Source organism: Pinus tabuliformis, chromosome 2_1, assembly GCF_031772625.1.
Source record: "Pinus tabuliformis cultivar Carrire ecotype Pingquan chromosome 2_1, CPIR1, whole genome shotgun sequence".
Lineage (NCBI taxonomy): Eukaryota > Viridiplantae > Streptophyta > Pinopsida > Pinales > Pinaceae > Pinus > Pinus tabuliformis.
The window spans coordinates 925,975,395-925,998,466 of record NC_142299.1 but is presented as its reverse complement, the minus strand read 5'-3'; the positions used below and the strand labels follow the sequence as shown (position 1 = coordinate 925,998,466).

At 40.2% G+C, this 23,072-nt stretch overlaps 1 protein-coding gene across 4 annotated transcripts in view; it reads right to left on the bottom strand.

Annotated features, from left to right (window-relative positions):
- The window catches only part of LOC149203684 (uncharacterized), a 283,560-nt gene that overhangs the window by 138,708 nt on the left and 121,780 nt on the right, over positions 1 to 23,072 (bottom strand). For 3 of the 4 annotated variants that reach the window (XM_089403521.1, XM_089403522.1, XM_089403520.1), the window contains exons 6-11: positions 8,508 to 8,620; positions 8,214 to 8,384; positions 8,003 to 8,071; positions 7,498 to 7,597; positions 7,342 to 7,413; positions 7,136 to 7,236 (exon numbers count right to left, since the gene is read on the bottom strand). In XM_089403521.1, the coding sequence (XP_089259647.1) occupies positions 7,136 to 7,236; positions 7,342 to 7,413; positions 7,498 to 7,597; positions 8,003 to 8,071; positions 8,214 to 8,384; positions 8,508 to 8,620 (626 nt within the window). The remainder of the gene's footprint in view (positions 1 to 7,135; positions 7,237 to 7,341; positions 7,414 to 7,497; positions 7,598 to 8,002; positions 8,072 to 8,213; positions 8,385 to 8,507; positions 8,621 to 23,072) is intronic. The other variant, XM_089403523.1, reaches the window with a different exon arrangement.

The following is a 23,072-nucleotide window of genomic DNA, read 5'->3' as shown; positions in this document are numbered from 1 at the left end:
TGAAACAAGATGAGGAAGAGGAGTTATCCAAGGTGGTCACCTTGGATGAACTGGAGGCCACATTGAAATGGTTCAAGAAAAACAAAAGTCCTGGACCAGATGGCTGGACCATTGAGTTTTACTTGGCCTTCTTTGATGTCCTGGGTACTCATCTGCTACAAGTTATTGAGGACTCCAGAACCAATGGTCGAATTGAGCCTTCCATCACTTCCACCTTTATTGCTCTTATCCCTAAGGCTGATAAGCCCACCTCTTTTGATGAATATCGCCCTATCTCTCTCTGTAACTGCCTATATAAGATTATTGCCAAAATCATCGCAAACCGGATGAGACCCATTCTCTCCAAGCACATCTCTCCAGAGCAATTTGCCTTCCTTGAAGACAGACAAATATATGAAGCTGTTGGTACTACCCAGGAAGTATTGCACTCGCTTCATACCAGGAAAGGAAAAGGCATGATTCTGAAAGTGGATTTATCTAAAGCCTTCGACCGAGTTAATTGGTTATATATCAGAATGCTATTAACTCATCTAGGGTTCCCCTTTATTTACATTAAATCGATCATGAGTTGTATCACCAACATATCTTATAGTGTCCTGGTTAACGAAGTGCATCCCCTTTCTTTCTCTTGGCAAGAGGACTTAGACAGGGTTGCCCACTTTCTACCCTCCTCTTCCTTCTTGTCATGGAAGGTCTCAGCCGGAAGATAAAGGAGGAGCACAGAGGTGGCAAACTACAAGGCATCAAGATTACAGACGACTGCAGACTCACACATCTACTCTTCATGGATGATATTCTGATCTTTCTGAATGGAAGTATTGGTGATTTGACCTGCATCAGATCCATCTTCTCATTATTCATGTCGGCTACAGGTATGGAACTAAATGAGCACAAATCAATGTTGACTGCAACTGCATGCACTCAACATGAGTTACATTTTGCTCTTCAACGATTCAGATTCTCACAGTTGAGTCTTTCTGAAGGCCTAAAATACTTGGGTTACAAGTTAAAGCCTTTGGGTTATAGGATAGCAGATTGGACCTAGCTCATTGCTAAATTGGAAAAAAGACTCAACGTCTGGTACCTTAAATATCTCTCTCACGTTGGACGCCTCACCCTCATTAAGAGTGTATTGGAAGAAACTCTTGTGTACTGGATTTCCTTGGCCTGGATTCCTAGAGGGATCCTAACCAAAATCCAATCCCTTTGTTGCAGATTCCTTTGGAAAGGTAGCCAACCAAGTAAGATCTTTGCTTGGGTAAAATGGGAAGCTCTGAATCTGCCTAAAAAATGGGGAGGATGGGGACTTAAAAGACTTGAGGATTTCTCTATTGCTCTTGATGCAAAGCTCTGTTGGCATCTGCTCACAGGTGATAGTCTTTGGGCCAAGGTGACAAAATCTAAATATATCGCCCCTCTACAGATCCTGGACTGGATCAGGAGACCCACTAGGCATGCTTCTGGGATTTCGACAATATGGAAGGCTATCATCAAGGCTCTGGGACCCATCAGGGCGGGTCTTACCTGGCGAATCCATTCAGGTCTCAAAGTTTGGGTTGGCATTGTCCCGTGGATTGGGTGTGGGAATTCCCACAGCCTACCTGTAAATCTCATGCAGCTACTTCATGAACGGAATGTTACTCACATTGCTCATATTGCTGATAGAGAAAATCCTCCTTTCTACATCAGGCTTGGAGATCGGCACAACAACTTAACATCCCCCCTCATTGGCATCATCTGTGGGATGAGTACACCCAGGCCCTCTCGAAAGCCCATATCTGCATATCAGATAAAGACGATGAGATTGTTTGGGCCCTCTTGAAATTGGCAGATTCTCTCCAAAAGAAGGCTACCTAGTACTAGCAGAGCCGAGGAAGCCACAAAATCTGGAACTCTGGTGGCAATATCTATGGAAGCTGAAGGCACCCCCACGAACCAGAACACTCATGTGGTGCATATTACAGAACAAAATCCCTATTGGGGGAAATCTCATCAAGAGGGCACAATATGGGCCACACTGGTGTTACCTTTGCAAAAGAGACAATGAATCCGTATTGCACCTCTTCCTGGATTGTTTGGAAGCTCGTCGGCTCTGGGAATTAGTCATCCCGACTGTCTCCCCTCCCAGCTTTTGGACAGCTGCTTCTGTCACTGAGGCTTGGTACTCCTAGTTTTCCTCCTCTACCTCCCCCAAACAGCGCAACCTCCCTGTTCTGACTTGCTGGGCTATTTGGATCGCCCGCAATGCCCTCATTTTCCAGAACCTTTCCCCTCGTTGGCCTATCATAGCGGCTAAGGTGCTGGCTGATTATGCCCTCATCCCAGATGATCCTCCTCCCCAGAGACCCCGTGTAATTATTCTCGAACAAATTAATGACAGCAAACCGTGGATATATTTTGATGGGGCTGCACAGGAAAATGGCTATGGGGGGGGGGGGGGGTGGGGTATTTTGCATATCACTGCACATCACTCATTTAGTCTGTTGATGGGACTCAGGAGGGGCACAAATAATTTTGCTGAGTTATCAACAGCAAAACAACTTATTCAATTTGCATTGGAGAAAAACTGCAGAGACTTACAATTATTTGGAGACTCCAAAATTGTTTGTGATTGGTTGAATAGGAATGCTAGATGCCCTACATTCACCCTAAGTCATATTCTAGAGGAAGTCCTGAGACTGATTGCTTATTTTGACACACTTACTTGTAAACATGTTTTCAGGGAGCGGAACGCAGCAGCGAATGGCCTTTCCAAAGAAGCTGCGCTTCGAGAGCCGGGCACTCTGATGATTCGGGAACAGCTCGATGATGCTCACTATCAGTATTATCACAGGACATTTATGGACTTTCATGTTTAAATCTACAGGATTTTTGGTTTTCGTTCATTTATCTATATATATACCATCTCTCAAACAGCTTTGGTTTTTACATCTTTTATATATCTCAGTATCTCTGGTTTGTTACCTCCCTCCGTGGACTAAGGTAACAACAGAATAGAACTCAGATCTCTTGATGATGACAACTTGTCATGAATATGTTCAGCATATGCATATGCATCTACAAAATGTAATTTATTTCTATAATTGAAATTACGATTTTTCCTAGGGGAAAAAAATTAGCAAATCTTTAGATTACTTCAAGATTACTCTTATCCCAATTATGATTAGGCAAGTGTTTTATGAGTGACTTAGATTAACAAGATTATAAGCTTAGATATGAAGATCACTTGCAACACACAATGTTAGTATGTTTATTACCAAAATAGATCCGCAAGTAATATAACCACTTATCCAATAGCCAATTTCAATGATAGAAATGACAAATGAAAGATATTCCTTAGAACCAATATCACAATGATGCTAGCTATCAATGAGAAAAAGAGAGCATTAATCCACAATGTTATTCCTTAAAGCAACAAGTCAATCTTATGCAACAATCACCAATTCAATTTAGCCTTTTAGAGAACTTATGTTTATTAATGAGAATGCAAACAGCAATATGCTTATGCAAAAATGCAATGAAATGCAAAAGATGGCAGCCAAGAGATAATGATTGCAGCAGCAAGAAAAATACCCAATTTCACTATACAACACTTGTTCAAGATGCACAATATGCTAGGATTGAATGCCCAATGAAATTAGAAGACTGTCAACAACTTTTGAATGTTTGCAGCATATATCAGACCTTAGATAAATATGACAGCCTTCAAGGAATTACCAAATATGCCAAGAAATGCAAGCCTAAAGAGTGCAAATGATAAATCGATGATAAAATGTGACTATTAACTTTCCTTTATGCCAATGTTATGTGAATTTATTACTGTTGTAAGTGATTTTAGATGGCTGTAGCAAACATATCAGATCTGGAATATACCCAACAGTCCTCGAAACTTCACTTACATATAATCAATTTAACCACAAGATTATTTTTTAATGATTTAGGTGAATGATTAATGAAATGAGGACTATTCTAGATGTGTTTAGGCCTGAATACACTGCTATCATAAAATGCTTCAGAAATATAAGTGAAAACAGTGATGTCAAAGAGGGATTAGAGGGCAAACCAAGAGGCCTAATAGCATTGTAGATGACTAGTTTGGCTTCCAATGAACTTGATCATCTGCAACCATCAAGGTTAGCTCCAAAATCGCTGCAAAACAAAACGTTAGAGACAAAATGCCAATGCAAACCAACTCAATGACTGAAGAATGGCTGAATGAGGGCAAGAGGAAGAGCCTAGGGCTAAAAGAAGGCCAACAATGAGGCTAGAGGAGGCCAAGAAAGGGTAATGACGGGGAGAGGAAGGTCCTTAAGGCCTGCAGCCAAGGGAAAATAGGCAAATGGAGGGGGTTGAGAGGGCTAAAGGCCTTCTAGAGGCCACGACAAAGGTAAAGGAGGAGGGTCGAGGGGGTTAAAAGCATCTCTAGGGCCACAGCAAGGCCAAATATGGCCTACGGCTAGGAGAAAAGCACTTTTAGGGCTGCAGCCAAGAAGAAAAGGGGCAGTGGCTAAGGGTTAAGGGCCTGTGGCCCAAGGAAAAGGAGCCTCCACAGCAGCCCTAGAAAAGGCTAGAGGCTCACTTAGAGGAGGAGAAAAGGCCACGGTAAGGCTGGAGGAGGGGATGGCTAGGCCTTAGAGGCCTAAAAAAAAATTTAGAGCCCATGCAAACACAAAAATATCCACAAAATGCTGAAATTTGCTTCCTTGAGGGCCAGTGTCTTCCTTTCCTGGTTGGACGTTGAGCTTGGGTGAGGTCTGGAGGGTAGATCTTGCCTTCCAAGGCCTAGATCAACCTCCAAAACCCCAACAATTTGCATGAAAGGGCTAGACGTCTCACTTGGAACGGTGGAACCCTTCAAACCCTAGCTCTAGGGCATGATCTTCCACAAAATAGTTTGACTTCCTTTAATGGCATGAGGATTGACTTGCAAAAATGAATGAAAGAATTCCAAAACCCCAAATATATACAAAAAAATTTAAAACCCCACGTGCTACAAAATAAAACAAGAGTTAGAAGATAATTTTACAAATGTACAATATTTACAAAATTAAAAATTTAGCTCTCATTAGCATGTTAAATCCTTTTAACCCAAGATCAAATAAAAGTTTGAGAAGATTTTTTAAATAAATTGCATGGATGAATAATTTCAAAAGATAAACTAGCCAAAACCCTCCTGCAAAATAATTCATCACATTGAAAGCTTAGAGCCCAAACAAGCTCGATTCTTCCCCACAGTCTCTAAACTTGGAGCCCAAGGGCTAGCATACCTGTAAATCTTTATAAATTCTCAAGATAAACTGTTAATTCATATAGTGAATCAGATAACCTAAGATAGCTCATACCAATAGAATGTTCTTATCACCGACAAATGAAATAAGAGTTAAAAAATATTCAACACAATATAAGATAAACACATAGCTAACACATTGCACAGATCAGCGGATAGAAGAACACCATGAACTGAACCCCAAAGTCTTTCCATTATGATAAAAAATGTCCCAACAAAGCAGTAGCTCAATACCAGCGTTACAAAATCACCACATCCAAAGATGGGAAATAGAAGCTCAATAGCTTCTTTATATAGAGAAAACCCCTCCAAGTGGAAAATAACAGCTAGTTGGCTTGATCCCCGTCAAATCCCAACCGTCGAAAATAACTTGATCATCTTTTAATCTCCACCAATGATTTTTTTTTGAAGAAAAATTCGAATTTCTCTTAAAAACCATTTTTAATTAATCCAAAAATTAATATTTTGGATTAATTCCTTCAAAAAATTGACTTTGACTTAAACATCAAGGCCCAAAGGCTCAAATTTTCTTAAAATATCTATCTTTCCCTTGGTGGGAGACTTCCAAAAATTGACTTACTTTTGACCCACGGAATTTTTATTATTTTCCACTTTGAGAGAAATTAATTTCTCTATAATTATTTTTTGACACAAAATTAATTAAATTTTCTGACTTAGGATTTTTATTTAATTTAGCCAGAAAAATTAATTAATTGACTCTAGAGGGGATTTAATATTTTTTTCGCCTTCAAATATCTTAGCCATGGTGTCTGACTGCAAGGGACCATGCACTAAAATATTTTTACATCAAAATATTACAATTAATTTCAACTCTTAAAAGGGAAAATACACCTTTAGACATAGACCCTCAATAATTTACCCAATTCTACGATACAATATGATCTAGTATGAAACCAAGTGTATTTATAATAAAATAATTTAGCCATGGTTTTTGATCGCGAGGGACCATGCACTAGAATTATTCTTAAACACACTTACAATAGACTTGATAAACACTAGGACTCAACTAAGACCTTGTCAATGAACTCCACCCTAACTTTGGGGTTATAGCTAGAAGAAAAACTTTGTCGATTAGGCGTGTTTACAAACACACATAATTCGGCGAGGTTAAAAAACTTCCTAGGATGAGCATCATTTATAATAGACTATGCAGAAATTGGGTTTACAATGATAACTTCGTGCTGGCAGATGACATTGATCTCTGAAAAAATTTATCCATTACCTTGTACACTACTTTCTCAGACTGTTGACAAAATTGTGGACAACGGGCCTATCAATGTGGGACAAAAATCAATTACAATTACGTTGGTGCTAAAGCATTTGCATGTCGAAAGCATGAGTAAAAAGATAACTAGTGAAGTTATAATGTTAGTAAATATCTTCTGCCTGTCTTCAATATATGTGATGGTATATCCAATTATGTGAGGTCTCTATTCACCACTGCTTATGGAAATATTCAGAAAACAAAAACAAAAACAAAAGACTGCAAGTCATCTACATATTTGGTGTATGCTAGGGCACAGGGCACGTTAAGAGAGTTGAACAAGCTCACATGTTAAAATGCTCTAGAACATCAAGTGAAATAGAAAGGCAAGAGCAAAAAACTGAAAATTACTTGTTTCAGTAATGAATGGCTGTCAGAAAGCAAATACAATATATGAACACATATTGATAGATAGATGTAGATGTGGATATATGTATATACACGTAAAATCAAAAGGAAAACTTTAAACAATGAGAGATCAATTAATATATTCACTGCCACTGTGCTAGTTATCAATTGCACTCAGCAGAATGACTTTGATCTTTGAGGATAAAAGAACGTACCTAAAGTAAATTTTTGCACAGTAGCCAACCAGTCCACTTAAAATTGCAAATACAACCCAAATATCAGCTTGTGGCACTTCAAGAGAACCAATCAAGGCAACCTGCAAGAGGGAACTTAAACATAAGAATTTTACATTTTGGCTTTACAAGCATAATATGCCATTAATCCATACAGTTTTGTGTACTAAGACTAGCAAAAGGCCTACCAAACCAAGTACTGTCGAAATAAGAAATTTGACCCAGTCCATGGGTGTCAAGCTCGGATTCTTCTTTTCTGGCTGCACAAGTATACTTATTGAGTTTCAGTCTCTCAACAAAAAAAATATATATGGTTTACATTAAAAAGCATTCCAAAATCTTACCAGAACAAGCTCCATGTCTGCCATGGGAATGTTCTTAAAGTGTTTAACGTGGATATTCCTATCATCATCTTGCAACTTGTCACTGTGTGATGTTGCTCGCCTGCAAAGTCAATAACATGAAGAATTATACCTAGCTGTTCCAGACAAATTTTACTTTTACCTCTTTCCAGAACAATGCTTTCCTGATTTAAATGTTTCAAGCAAAATCAGTAAAGCAACATTATAGTCATGTCCTTAACTATGCTGGAGAACTTTTAGTTCAGCACTTTCATCAACAAAATTTCCTGAATTCCCAGCTATCATCTATGATACTAATAACCTGAACTTTGAACAAAGATTGACACAAAATTTATTGTGGTCAAAAAAGCCAAAACTATTACAATCCTATCAACCTTCGAGGCATCTGGATGGTTAAAAACTTGTGCACAATTAAAAAAAAAGCATGGCAAAACTTCCCAAAACTTTTTTCTTCAAATTTGAATGTACTTCAAGATGAACGTATTACCTGTATACAACAATGATCTTCTCAAATGTTGGTTCTTGAATTGTGTTTTTGCCAAACAAATTTCTTAAACTGCAAAAGCATTGAATGAAAGTAAGCCCCATGAGTTCATTATGGTCACTGTAATAAACATTGTTTCCTTCATCTTTACACCTATAAGCTACACACAATAACAAAGCATACAAACACAAACTCATTTAACATTAATTGGCACCTGCAATCCATGTTCTCAATTCGGATCCGCTCAATATAAAGATCCTCATCAGATGGGTTTCCAACTTCCCCATTCATTTGTGTGGATTTTTTTCCACTTGTACCACTGAACTTTCTCATAAATATTTTACTAAGTCTGTTCACAAAAAAGAGTTGAAGCAAGACAGGAAACCTATCAAATCAAATTCAATATTTGATATTAAACCAGATCCAACTTGCAACCCAATGTTGATAGAAACCTTGTCCATCATACTAAATATTCATTATAATTAATTCCCTATCACTGGCTGCCTACCCAGTCAGCCGAAGCAGCCAGTCCCAAGCTCGAGAGAGAAGCATATCCACCTTCTCCATAATAAAGTAATCACTTGTGCGATCAATACCAACACCCCGGCGGAAAATAACATACTTCACAACAAAAGCAGGAGAACCATATTATCAGATAATATTCAGTTATATTGATAAACATTCTACTTGTCATATTGTCTTTCCTACAACTGGATACAGTACGTAATGATAGCAGACAGTTTGCCTTACATTCAAAATTAAAAAATCATCTTTGCGATCTAAGAAGGAAAAAATGTAGAGAAGAATACCACAAATGCATGTATGCATTGCCAATATTTTCCATCCTTTTACCTAGATGAAGAAAATAAGATAGGAGATGTCTAGACATCAATTGATATTCATATAAAAAGTATCAAGATTAATTGAACACAAAATAGAGAAATACACATTAAATATATGCACTGAACTAGAATATTACTCTAAAAAAGAAATGTTGTACATTTTCCTGCCTCTAACACTAAATAATTTGTTATCTTACAAGTGCAAACAGTATGATTTTCACTGAAAAGATGGCTTAAAATTGTAACAAACAAAGTTCGAACTCAGCGGAATATTCATAATATCTAGAACATGTAAATATCCATTATAGGACAAGTAATATTTTGATGTAAGAATTGAGAATGTACAGGAGATATAATATGATTGGTTACAAATGAAGGCCATGTTTATATACCTAGGCAAGTGCCCCTTCATGCACGGTCATGGCCTTTTAAGACGAGTCCTTTCATAACTAACTACACTTATTAATCATTATTTATTATTATTTATACACAATTATGTTCATAACATTGCCTTCCCCTTAGGAAAGCTTTCTCCTCAAAGCTTATTGATAGAAATGCTTGATATATTTTTCTGGCTTGTAATGTCTTCTTGTCTTTCTCAATTCTCGCCGCTCAGAACCGTCATCTTCGACGATATGAACTTTTGAGTGTGTTGTCTAGGTAAATCCTCTCTACGGACAGAGATGATCCCTCTAGCCCAACGAGTGGGTCTAAGAACCTAGGGGACAATCTACCAGACACTTTCCTGAGTTACAATTGAAGAGAGAGATGAAGAAGATGGCCTACCTCGTTCTAATGCTATCTCGATCTCCTTTGTTGAAGACCTTGAATCACTTGCGTCACAGGCTCGTTCCTACTACTCATAGCGTTTATGCACCTGCATAAGAGATCAAGACACAACAAGGCATGCAAATACAAATAGCATATTCAAAAGTAACCTACTTAATTGATCAAGGAATGTTAAGCTAAATGATACATGAACATACACATTTAGGGAAAATGAACCAGTTGTTGTATATTAATAGAAAATAAGGGGAAACAAACAACCAAGCCTTGATGTTGATAGGCTCTCCTTGAAAGAATATACAAGTCCAAGCTAAGCTCTCCAAGCCAAATGAGTAGCATATAGGCACAATCTTAGCATAAGGGTGCAAATAGACATAGACCAACCATTTGGGAATGGAAGAGGATGACTATATAGGCTGGGAAAGGGAGTTCGGACCTCTCCAAAGATAGGAGTAGGCCCTTATCTCAAGGAGGTAGCTCATAGGGATAAGACCAAGAGGCCAATTTGGGAGAATTTGACCTCATCTATGTCGAACAACCTCCAGCTCGCCACTCTAGAAACTTCCAAATCATGAAGCTTCTCAACCTCTTTGGGAGAATCGCCTTTTTGGGATCATCGCAAGTATACAAATGAACAGAGCGATGCCATCACGGGTCAAGTACAGTGCAATAGGCGATCATCGTTGTTTTTAGTCTCATAAGGGCGATGATTCTCAAATTAAGGTTTTAGAGCTATTTCCTTCAAGGGAAGCTCAAGGCATTTTCCAATCAAAGTCTTAGGAAGGATCTGAACTGCATATATGAATGAGTACACTGCATGATGGTCATGTTTCGGGCACTTCGGGGTATGTCACAGGGAAGTGCAAGAGATGTGACAAAATGCTATGTAACAGATGCCCCTTCAAGCATGAAGGCAAAACAAGTGACAGTTGAGATGCTTTACGAGCTTTTGCAAGGATGAGGACAAACACTGTCAGGAGACCTGCAAATCAAGGACGCATGTACATATACATATCTAATATCAAAACATGAATCCACGGTATGGACGCAGTTGTCCGAATGATAAGGATTATATAAAAGATCCATGGTATGGGCGTAGCCATCCAAATGTGAAGGATCATTTGTGAATCCAAGATCCAAGGTCATCCGATATAGAAGGGTCATCATAAATGTAAAGTCCCACGGTATGGTCACATCCATCTGTATAGCAGAAACATGCGTACAATCATGAATAACATATAACTCCATGCAGCTTGAGTCATATCAGACAAGACTCAGGGTCTTGGGCTCCATCCCGACCCGATCAAATTATGGATTCTAATATGTGAATGAATGTGTTGAAGTCGAACATGCTAGAAAACCACCTGGTTATCGGCCAATGATGTGGATCATTAATAGGTATGAGAGAAGCCACCAATAATGACAATGGCTCTCAAGGTACGACAGTACAATCCATGAATGTGATAGTGAAGCTGAAGTCGAATACTCATGGAATCACCCAATCGAAAGCCAATGATGAAAACCTATCGTAGGATGCAAAGAACTTGCCATTAAGGCATGCAAGCTCCAAGGTACTGAAAGGGAGTTTCTAAGTCATCGTCCTGGATAATGAGCTGAAGTCGACAGGAAGCAACTTGTCGAAGGAAGGCAATGATGAGTCCCCCATCATCGACACGAAACAAGGAATAAAGTGGAATGAAATGAATAATATCCAAGACTATAACAATGGGTCAGACAATGTATAGGTAAATAACTACAGATAGGACTTCTCTTGAACACTGGTGACACGACTCTGGAGTGTGGCAGCATTTGGCTCAACATAGGACTAAAGGTCATGATGACAAAATGGAATAGTCAAATGAGAGGCAAAAATGGATCACCCAAACCCAGGAGGACAAGTGATTGAGTGAGGATATCCCAAACCCGACACGAAAGTAGAAGAGTGTCATGTTCAAGAGAGACATGCTGCCTATACAAAGGATGTTTCATTTTCATTTTCCCCCGCTATTTCTAGCGAGTACCCCAATTATTTTTATCACAAGCTTGAAGGGGATAGCATATGCTTGTCATGTAAGTTCATTCTTCGAATGAATCCATCCTAGTAAGTTTTACGAGTCCTAGGAAGGAGAAACTCGATCTCATCATGGTGACGAGTCTTTCATCGTAAAATTTTAACGAGTCCGACGTAAGAACAACTCGGTGTCTTTTTCATATTTAGAGAGTTTGAAAAAAGACGAAAAAGAAAACTCCATTATGTCCCTTTTTCGTAATTTGTCCCTCGAACCTGAAAAGGTAGAAAACAATATTCGAGAGAACCTCTTGACCATGTCAACCAAGGTGTACATTTTTTGTAAATAGTCAATCTCAGCCCGAAAAAATGGGTAAACATATACTGAGACGATTCAATTCATTTAATTTAACGAGTTCGAAATGACAAATACTCGGTGATCTTTTCAGTTTTCAAGAATCATAAAAGAGCTTAAAGATGATTCTAGGGGGATTCCTTTTTTGTTTATTTTTAACGAGTCCAAAAAAGAGATAAAACAAAAACTCGTGTGAATCAATCAAAAATGATCACTGTCCATCAAAAGTACCTGTAACTGCACAAAGAGATTCACCCATCACTGATATCGAGAAAAAATATTAAAATATTAATAAAATATTGACAAAAAATGACTTCAAAACTTATAAATAGACCAAAAGTAAAAATATTTTTACCATTTCACCCAAGTAAGTTTTGAGAGTGCATTTGTGCCCTAATTTGCTCGATTTTCAGGTGACCAGTGCGGGAGATCTAGGGCATCATTTCGCGAACTGTTTGCAGCAGGTAAGAGGTCTATCCTTGCTCTTGCAATTCATCATACTTTTATGCATTTTTAATGGAATTTTGCATGCTAAAAGGAGGGATTTTAAAATTTAAATCATCGGCGATCATCGCAGGTTTGGTCATCGGACCCGCGATGATCGCTCTCAAGCCAAAAGGCCCAAGCAATGACATCACTCTGTTAATAAAAAGAAGCGTGAGGCGGAATTTTTGAAGGAAAAAACCCTCTTTAAAGCAAAAATTCTTGATTTTGATCCATGGAAAGGTTTCTAACTCATGTTTAATGATGTTTTGCAGGCGATCATGGTTCTAGAATGGAAAGAATGGGGCCATGAGGCCAAAGACCACCAAGCAGCCCAAGATCCAGAATGTATCAATGCTTTGAGAAATTGTGGGTTGTTGAAGTTCATTAGGACCACAGGATTGAGAGCTCAGATGGAGCTGTTGATGTATTTGATCAGCTTATGGGACGTTGATCAGGAGCTCTTCAAAATTAAAGACGAGGAATTAGTGCTGGAAGAAACAGATATTTATTTCATCACTGGATTGTCTAGGAGGGGAGAGAGAGTCCAACTATTTGGATCTCGCCCAAGAGGTGAAAGTACTAGCAGTCTAGTCAAGAGACATTTCCCAGGTTTAGAGATGACCATGGGCAGGAAAGTAAAGACAGCAACAATCACTAACCTTCCCTTGAGAACTATCTTGTTCACCATAGCTCGCGTATCTGGCACGCAAGCTCTCCATGAAGCCTCCCAATCCCAATTCTGGTATGCAGTAGATTGTTTGACTCCCACAGTCTTCAACTGGTGTGGAGGACTACTAGATAATATGAAGAGACAGCTAACCAAAGGTAAACGAGGGAACCTGAAACAATTTGGTTTCGGTTCAATACTGGTTACTTTCTTCCTAGAGTGGGTGCCCTTGTTTTGGAACCAGTTTGCAGAGGTACCAGATCCTCTCCCCCAAGATCTAAGGCTAGTGCGATGGAGTCAGCTCATGCCCCGAGGAGGAGGGGGCCAACAGATGCATTTCCCTCCATAGTTTTTCGGTTGGTTATGTCACCAACTACTTGTTGTGGATGATTACGCTCATGCCAGCACAGATTTCAGATGGGATCTAGATCTACCTCTGCGACCGAGAGAATAATGGACTGACGCAGGTAAAACGTGTTTTTTGATTTTTTCAAGGTTTATGATTTTTTTGTAAAAGTGTAACTAAGATGTAAGTTATGATACATGTGCAGATGTTGGACCGGAAAGACCGTCTGGCATGTCGCCAATAGCACGGCGAGCAGCCCATCAGATAGTAGGCGTTGACTATGAGGAAGGGGCAGACCCCTTGGTAGAGATGGAGCACAACCTGGACGTGATTACCCGAGGGATACCAAAGTATGCTACCATAGGCAAGGTGCCACTGTGATGGCAAAGGCACACCGTAGGAGTATTAGTGAGACTGCGTCGGTTGTTAGGCCCATTGATTAGAGCAGTCTCATTTTACCATAAGCATCATGCGAGTTGATAGCCTTTCTAGTTACTTTCACAAATTTTGTAGGCTTTGAAAGCCAAGTGTCTCATAACACTTTATTTTTTGAGATTTTGATGTAAACACTCTGACAGACATGATATATATATATATATGCATGTTTCATTTTCTGCTTATGTGTCCATGTATCATGATGATGTGACCAGTTTTATTAATTACGCAAATGTCTATCAAGAACATAGTTTGCTAATGCATCTGTTAATGTATATAGTTTGCTAATGCATCTGTTAATGTATTCAAATTGCGTGGAATATGTTGATATGTGATAAAATCAAAAATTCTTTCCAATAATCAAACTCGTAGATACATACGCAATATCTGTGGATTTCTTACCGAATAATGATTGTTTAACTGTAACACAATGAGTTGTCAATCTAACTTGACAACTAAATCTCTAATGCCAAGAGCAACTGCTTCTGACAATAGTTCAATGACCGCACTGTATTCAGCAATATTGTTGGTTGTTCGACCAAGGCATATACCTTGTAAGTCAATCAACTGCCATCAGAGGCAAAGAGTGCCCAAGCTGCAGAAGACAAATTTTGTGTGCTACGACAAGCACCATCAGCGAAACCGACATAATGACTTGACAACATCTACAAACCGAGTGGAACACAAAGTAAGCAGAAAAACACATGTCTGCAAAGCAAACAAACACCAAAAATCAAAAAGCTCACACTAATGTACAAAAAGTCATTACATGAATTTCACATATAATACTTTTTCAAATACAACCCATTTCGGGGCTGTGACAATGCATTTCCTTCGTAATCAACTAACTCATAGGCGCCTTTTTGCAAAACACATTTGACAATATATGGCCCATGCCACATAGGTTCGAACTTTCCAGTGTCTAACTTATCGTTAGCCTAATCATAAAGGAGGACCAAGTCGCCTTCAGAAAAAGTGCGAGGAGAAACAGTTTACTCAAAAAAAGCTTTGACACGTTTCTTTTGGTCTTCGATTACCATCGCAGCAATGTGACGGGTCTCATCAAGACTCTCAAGGTAGAGTAGTCGCTCCTCTTCATGGGAGGTATTAGGAAGAAGTTAGATAGCTAATTTGAGCGAAGGGATTTCGCATTCAATCGAGAGAGTTGCCTCTAAACCATAAACCAGTTAGAATGGAGTGAATCTAGTGGTCGTCTTAGTGGAAGTTTTGTAAGCCTAGAGAGTTGAGAATAGCATCAGATGCCAATCCTTTTTATGCTTCCCAATGGTGCATTGAAGCATAGTAATCAAAACTTTATTAATTGCTTTGACTTGGCCATTGGCCTGTGGATAGTAAGGAGTTGAGCTATCATGACGAAGGCCCAACTGAGCAGTCAGCTCTGCCATCATGTACTGACGAAAATGTGATCCATGGTCAGTTACAATGGCTTGAGGAACACCAAAACGCATTATGACGTGGTTGAAGAGGAACTGAGTAGCAGTGATACCGTTAGCATCATATGTGGGCATCACCTCGGCTCATTTAGTGAAGTAGTTGACAGCGACAATAATATAGCCATGCCCCCCGGTCGAGCGAGGGTTACATGTCGTCAAGTCTATGCCCCATTTAGCGAATGGGCCAACAGTAACTACTAGGTGTAAGGGTGTTGGCAGGGTGCGCTGCTTGCGGTTAAAAATCTGATATTCATGGCATTTCTGAACAACCAGAATACAATCTTTAAAGATGGAAGGCCATAAATAACTAGCGTGGAGGATTTTCTGAGCAATGGTGTAGCCGGACATATGACCACAACAAGCACCAGAGTGGAAGTCATTCAAGACCCATTCAACCTCTTCATGTGTTAGACATCTGCGAAGAACAGATTCTACACCGACTCAGTACAATGTATCACCAAGAATCTGATAGGGTTGCGACTGATGCCGGACGAGGCATCGGTCAGATCAAGACAACTCGGATCGAAAGGTTTGGGTTTGAAGATAAACAATAATATCTCCATACCATGGGTCAAGAGTGTTGATAAGAAACAGAGTTTCATCAGGAATTTGCTCAGTAAAATCAGTATAAGTGCTTGCAAACGAAAGGGCACAGATCAACTCAGCAAAAACAAGTGATTTCTTTGATTTGGTGGCAGTAAACTTCAAATCAAACTCCTACAGGATAACAATCCATTTGGCCAAGGCAAGCTTCTCGACATGGGCATATCGAGATTCGGTGTCAAGGAAATTTCGGCTTAAATAATAAACCACATGTCCGTTGCCATTGTCATCATCCTGAACTAACACCATAGCAATGGTACTTTCAGTTGCAGTGAAGTATAGGAAATAATTGCATCGATAATCATGGGGATGCAATGAAGGAGCACTGCTAATCGTGTTTTTCAAAGCATCAAAGGATTTCTGGGCAACTTCATCCCAAATGAAAGGGATCCCCTTCTTAAGCAAGTGAGTAAAACCCTTGGCGAGTTCAGCATAGTTAGGAATGAATCGACGAAGAAAGTTAGCCTTTCCTTGCAAGCTTTGCAATTGAAGCAAAGAGGTGGGCGGGGGGGGGGTAAGTTCACAATAGCATCAACTTTTAAAGGATCAATTCAAATACCTTCGCGGGACACAACAAAACCCAAGATTCGACCCGATTCAACACAAAAAACGCACTTGTGCGGATTAAGACAGATGTTATAATGTCGACATCACAGAAAAATGGATCTTAAGTGGTCTGGATGGTCATGACACTTAGCAGAATAAGCTGGTAAGTTGTCGAGGTAAGGTTGAACAATGTGTTGAATATCATGAAATGTATTAGAGATTGCTCTCTGGAAGGTAGCGCCAGCATTTTTTAAACCGAAAGGAAGCTTCTTATAGGCAAGAGTGCCCCATGGACAGATAAAGGTCGTCTTATGTTGATTAGCGAGTGAAATGTTGATCTGGTTGTAGCCAAAAAAACCATCCATAAACAAAAAAATCTCAATCCCAACACACTCGTCAATGATCTAATCGATAAACAGAGTGGGATAATTGTCTTTTGGACATGCACGATTGATGTCGTAGTAATCAACACAGACGCGAATCGTGCCCTGCTTTTTAGCAACAAGGACAATGTTAGACACCCAATCTGTCAATGGGATTGGATAGATAAAACTAGCTTTTAAAAGCTTTTCCACTTTTGCCTTAATAGCAGCAGCCTTCCAAGGATGCACAGGACGAAGCCATTGACGAATAGGATTTGCACCAGGATAGGTAGGTATTTCATGCACCACTATTGTTGGATCAATACCAGGCATTTCCTCGTATGACCACGCGAAGACATCTCGAAATTCTTTGAAAAGTTCAATGTAAACCCTGATCTCATCGGGAGAACAGGACACCCCAATATGAATGTTCTCGACAATTCCAGGTTTAATGGAAATGTCAAGAGGCATGGTTGCAATAATGTTTCCCATATTACCCTCAGACAGGACTTCGTGCACCAAAACAAGTGTTTGAAGTGGATGCGTTGGGCAATGAGAAACGAACGCTTCAAGACACGAAGGCATCTCACTAAGGCTGGGAAGAAATGAAGAATGATGATGGAGATCATTCCAAGGAGTTTCATCCAAAGACATAACCTCAACGATACTCTCATCGGTGGGGAATGTCTTGTTCAAAGGATCCGGAGAATCCCATGAACCAAGCCAAGGAGATGGCACATAAGTATCCAAGTTCATACTGAAAACAACATGACTTTCTGAAGCGGTCGTTGAAGCCAAGACAATTTCTTGATAGTCTTGCTCTAATGGACTTAACAGCATAGAATCACCAAATGAATCAATTTGATCTAGAGTAGGAATAATCCAAGGATCTGTAGAAACTGAGATCATATTGATCGAAGTGACATTCAGAGGTGGGAGAGTAAAAGTACCCATTAAAGCAGAATCTTTGAAAAGACCTGCCCCCACACTCTCATAAGGAATCTCGGTATTTCCCACATATGGGACATTGTCATTCGATGAACCGAAAGAGAAAAAAGACAGTTGGTCGACGGTGACAATTTTTCCTTCGTGAGGAAAACGAAGCACCCAGAACAAAGAAGAAACCACACAAAACATAGTGTGGGTCCAACTTCGCCCGAGAAGAAGGTTGTAATTGAGATTCGCATCTACAACTTCCACTTCTAGCTCAACGGTCTTTCCTTCCAACGTGATCGGCAAGTTTGTGAGAATACCATATGGACGGGAGCCTCTGCCATCAAAGGCCTCCAAAGTGTTCGGGGATTGATTAAGAGGAGGAGAGCCAATGGCCTTCCAACATGAAACAGACATGATGCAAGTGGAAGCACCTTCATCAATAACAGTCTGATGGATCATCTTTCCTTTAATGATAACTTGAATCAGAAAAGCAATCTAATGAGGAAGACGAGGAACGTGGTTTTCAAGATCAAAGGTAATTAAACTCAAATCGACAAGATCAATAACGCCTATAACAGACAACAATGATTTCCGCTGCGTTGGACAGGTTTGGAGAACTTCCAAAGCAGACATCGCCGAAGGTGCTTGAGCTAAATCTTCAACAATATTATAATGTTGTGCAGCTCTAACATTCATATTATAAGATGATTTCCGAAGTACACCTTTGGGAGGTGGTCAAATTACGGACTCATTGTTAAGACGCTCAATATGGAGCGGACCAGAACTGGATGGAGTAGAAGTAGAAGGTACATCAGTGACTTCTTTCTCCACCATTTGCTTTTGCAGATTTTGATAGTCCTTTGTTCGAGTAGCAATCGAAATAGGCGATGAACCTTGCATCATGAAAACTTGGGAACCAGAGGAGGTAGAGGATTGCGGTTGGTCTACCAACTGTGTCTGCTGAGATGGAAAAGGTTCTTTCAAAACAGCCAGAGTCCCTTTCAATAAGCGGTTAACTTTAGTACATCGGGGACAATCCTTGGTATAATGGTCTTCCTCATAGATGAGGCAAGGATATTTCGGCTTTTGTTTAGAAGTATCATCAACAGATGATTTGGGTGGATCCTGTTTCGGGGTATCGGTTTTGGCTTTACCTTTACCATTTTTCTAACCTTTTGAGGCCTTATCTACTGCAATACACTGAACAGCATGTACCTCGGAGGTTTTACCAACATTTGACGAATTTTTCGAAGGATTATTGGAACTAGTGTTTGAAACGGATTTTTGCTTCGAAGAAGTCTTAGTGGAAGTCTAAAAGACTAAACCAGTTACACCATCAACAGGTGGTACATTGGGAGACTTTGAGGCTGTCGGATCCAAAGATGGTCTTGGAGCATCATGCAACATCTCATATAACGTGCCAGATTGGGAATAGACTAAGTATAGATACTGAGCACGTGCAATATACTGCATAGCATGTACCTCGGAGGTTTTACCAGCATTTGATGAATTTTTCGAAGGATTATTGGATCTAGTGTTTGAAATGGATTTTTGCTTCGAAGAAGTCTTAGTGGAAGTCTGAGGGACTGAACCAGTTACACCATCAACAGGTGGTACATTGGGAGACTTTGAGGCTGTCGGATCCGAAGATGGTCTTGGAGCATCAGGAACATCTCATATAACGTGCCAGATTGGGAATAGACTAAGTCTAGATACTAAGCACATGCAATAGCTTGGTCCTCAATAACACATCCACCCATTGCTATATCTGCAGCAATTTTGTTTACAAATGATTTCGTGAACCATTTGGTTAACAACTCATCAGGAATCTCGAATTTGATGAGGCGACGCTGATGTCTCCATTCATGGATATGATCATAAATGTGGGTCGCAGTATCTTGCTTCAGGGATGTGAGCAAATGAGTGCTAGTTTCATATCGAACCGGAAATTGGAAGTGGGTGAGGAAGGCCATAGCTAAAGAGTTAAAGTCAACATAGGTAGCTCGAGGCAACTCGATATACCATTTTGCGGCAACACCTGTTAAGATTCTCTAAAAGAGGCGAAATCGTCAACATATGAATTTGAAGAGCACCATAAGTGATATGCCATCACATGAGCTTGTAGGTCCTCTTTAGACTTTCCTTCGAATTTAGGGCAATCGCTTGGAATTTTAGTTGGAACCGGAGGCCAGTGAGGCAAATGAAAGATAGGATCATTTGTGAGCCTCGAGACATCAGGCAGTTCCAACGTAGCCGAAAATGGCAATTGCGGATTGAATGGCATGTAGGGCCTTCAAGGAGGCCCAAATTGCGGGTTCCAACCTTATGTTAAGGATTCTACCCCCACAGTGGAGGATTTTGACCATACAGGATTTGATTATGCCCCCACTAAGGGTTACCTTGACCATAAGGTGGATTTTGTTTAAGGTAGGTTTGATATTGACCTACCACAGGTTGCTAATAAGCATTATACGCGGCATACGGATTATAAGGTTGTTGGACCTGTTGACCCTGGACCTGAAGAGATTGGCCTTGCTGTTGCAGGGGTTGACCTTGTGCCTGCAAAGGCTGAGCTTGTTGTTGTAAAGGTTGACGTTGCTACTGCAAAGGTTGGCCTTGCGGATACAAGGGTTGATTAGGCCGTTGAACAAACTGAGCTCGTTGTTGCAAATGCTGTTGATATGGCTACAAAGGTTGCCCCTGCAGTTGCAAAGGTTTCCCTTGATGTTGTAGTGGTTGCCCTTACTGCTGCAAGGGTTTCCCTTGTTGTTACAAGGGTTGTTGGATAGTTCCTTGGGATATACCTTAAGGGTATTGGTAATTTCCGAATTGAATCTGACCATATCCACCAGGAATAGTGGATTGACCAGGTTGGACATAAGCTCCTGCTTGTGGAGTGTAAGGTGGATTGACCAAGGCTTGTGAACCATAAGGGACATAAGCCTGTTGGAGTGGAATCTAAGCCGTATAAGGCTGTTGATACTGGATATTACCCAACCCAGATGGACCAACAGGGTTAGGAATACCACCAGAATAAGGTTGATTGACTCCAACCATGTGAGTTTGTAATCCACTCACATTGGTTTCACCTGACACAAGAGGAATATTCGGATTTTTCCCCCCAGACAGTGGCACATTTTGTCCACTTGACAGAGGGGGGAAGAATTAACTAAAACCTGACTTGAAACAGTCGGTTGTACATGAATGGACGATTGAAACAACGGTACAGGTTGCGATGGAATCGTAGGTTGAACGGGAACTGACATGACAGCAGTTTGTACAAAAATTTGAAAGGTCGCGTTTGGAATAAATGGACCAGAAGTAGGCATGGCATTGGAAGACCAAATGGGATTTTGATACAAAGATGAAGCATTAGGGGTTCTTGAAACTAATTGGGCTAGAGTTGTATAACCAAGTGGAAACATGGGCCCAGTGGTTTCAGGAAGTGTGTGAAATGGGACTCTTCTTGTAAAAGGAAAACTTTTTGGAGGAAATTCATACCCTTATTCATCATTGACATGAGGAGTATGCGTAGCGAAAACTTTTGAATGACCGGGAGAAGAGGTTGGGATCTCACCTTCTGAATCCATGAGTGGAAACAACTGGTGGTGAGGAATTTGCGATGTACGAGGAGATAACTCCAAAGGAATACCAGGCTGATCGTAAGGACTGTAAGAACGCTGAGGAGATATCACAATAGTATCAAATGACGGATTCGGCGGATAAATAACAGCTAACAAGCCTTTGCAGACTCTCAGGGGTTTGCATAGGATTTTCAAGGGTCTCAGGATCAGATTCTTGATGTGACCACGAATCCGATGGTGGTGGACGAGAAGACAGGGGTTGGATACTTGGAATAATCCCACGTTCAAAACCTTGATCTTCAAGTGACTAAGGAAGCTTCAGATGAACTCCTTGGGAGGACCCTTCAATATCAGACAATGAAGGGGAAATTTGGGGTGAACTCAATGGTTTAGCCACGATGACTTTCTCTCAAGAGCAGAAAAGGAAAGGAGATTCGTTGAGGATTGATTAAAAATAAAATTTACAATGATTTACTCAAGATCGGACCAAGAAGCAACTGCATGGGTTCGACATGTTATCATGGGCAGTTATTTTTAGAAACAAAAGCTTCGTGACATGTAACCCTCGCTCAGCCAGGGCATGGCTATATTATCGTCACCGTCGACTACTTCACTAAATGGGCCGAGTCGATGCCCACATACAATGTTGAAGGTATCATTGTTGCTCAGTTCCTATTCCCCAAGGATCCGACACTTTCCTAAGTTACAATTGAAGAGAGAGACAAAGAAGATGGCCAACCTCATTCTGATGCTATCTCGATCTCCTTTATTGAAGACCTTGAATCACTTGCGTCACGGGCTCGTTCCTACTACTCACAGCGTTTATGCACCTGCACAAGAGATCAATACACAACAAGGCATGCAAATACAAATATCATATTCAAAAGTAACCTACTTATCTAATCAAGGAACATTAAACTAAATGATACATGAGCACACACATTTAGGGAAAATGAACAAGCCGCTGTATATTAACAGAAAATAAGGGGAAGCATACAACCAAGCCTTGATGTTGATAGGCTCTCCTTGAATGAATATCCAAGTCCAAGCTAAGCTCTCCAAGCACTCCTTCTCCAAGCCAAATGAATAGCATATAGGCACAATCTTAGCATAAGGGTGCAAACAGACATAGACCAACCATTTGGGAATGGGAGAGGATGAATATATAGGCTGGGAAAGGGAGTTAGGACCTCTCCAAAGATAGGAGTAGGCCTTTATCTCAAGGAAGTAGCTCATAGGGATAAGACCAAGAGGCCAAGTTGGGAGAATTCGACCTCATCTATGTCGAACAACCTCCAACTCACCGCTCTAGATGCTTCCAGATCATGAAGCTTCTCATCCTCTTTGGGAAAATTGCCTTCTTGGGATCATCGCAGGTATACAAGTGAGTAGAGTGATGTCATCGCGGGTCAAATACAGTGCAATAAGCGATCATCATTGTTTTTAGTCTCATAAGGGCAATGATTCTCAAATTAGGGTTTTAGAGCTATTTCCTTCAGGGGAAGCTAAAGGCATTTTCCAATCAAAGTCTTAGGAAGGATCTAAACTACATATATGAATGAGTACACTGCATGGTCATGTTTCGGGCACTTCGGGGTATGTCACGAGGAAGTGCAAGAGGTGTGACAAAATGTTGCGTAACAGAGTGTAGTATAGAATTATC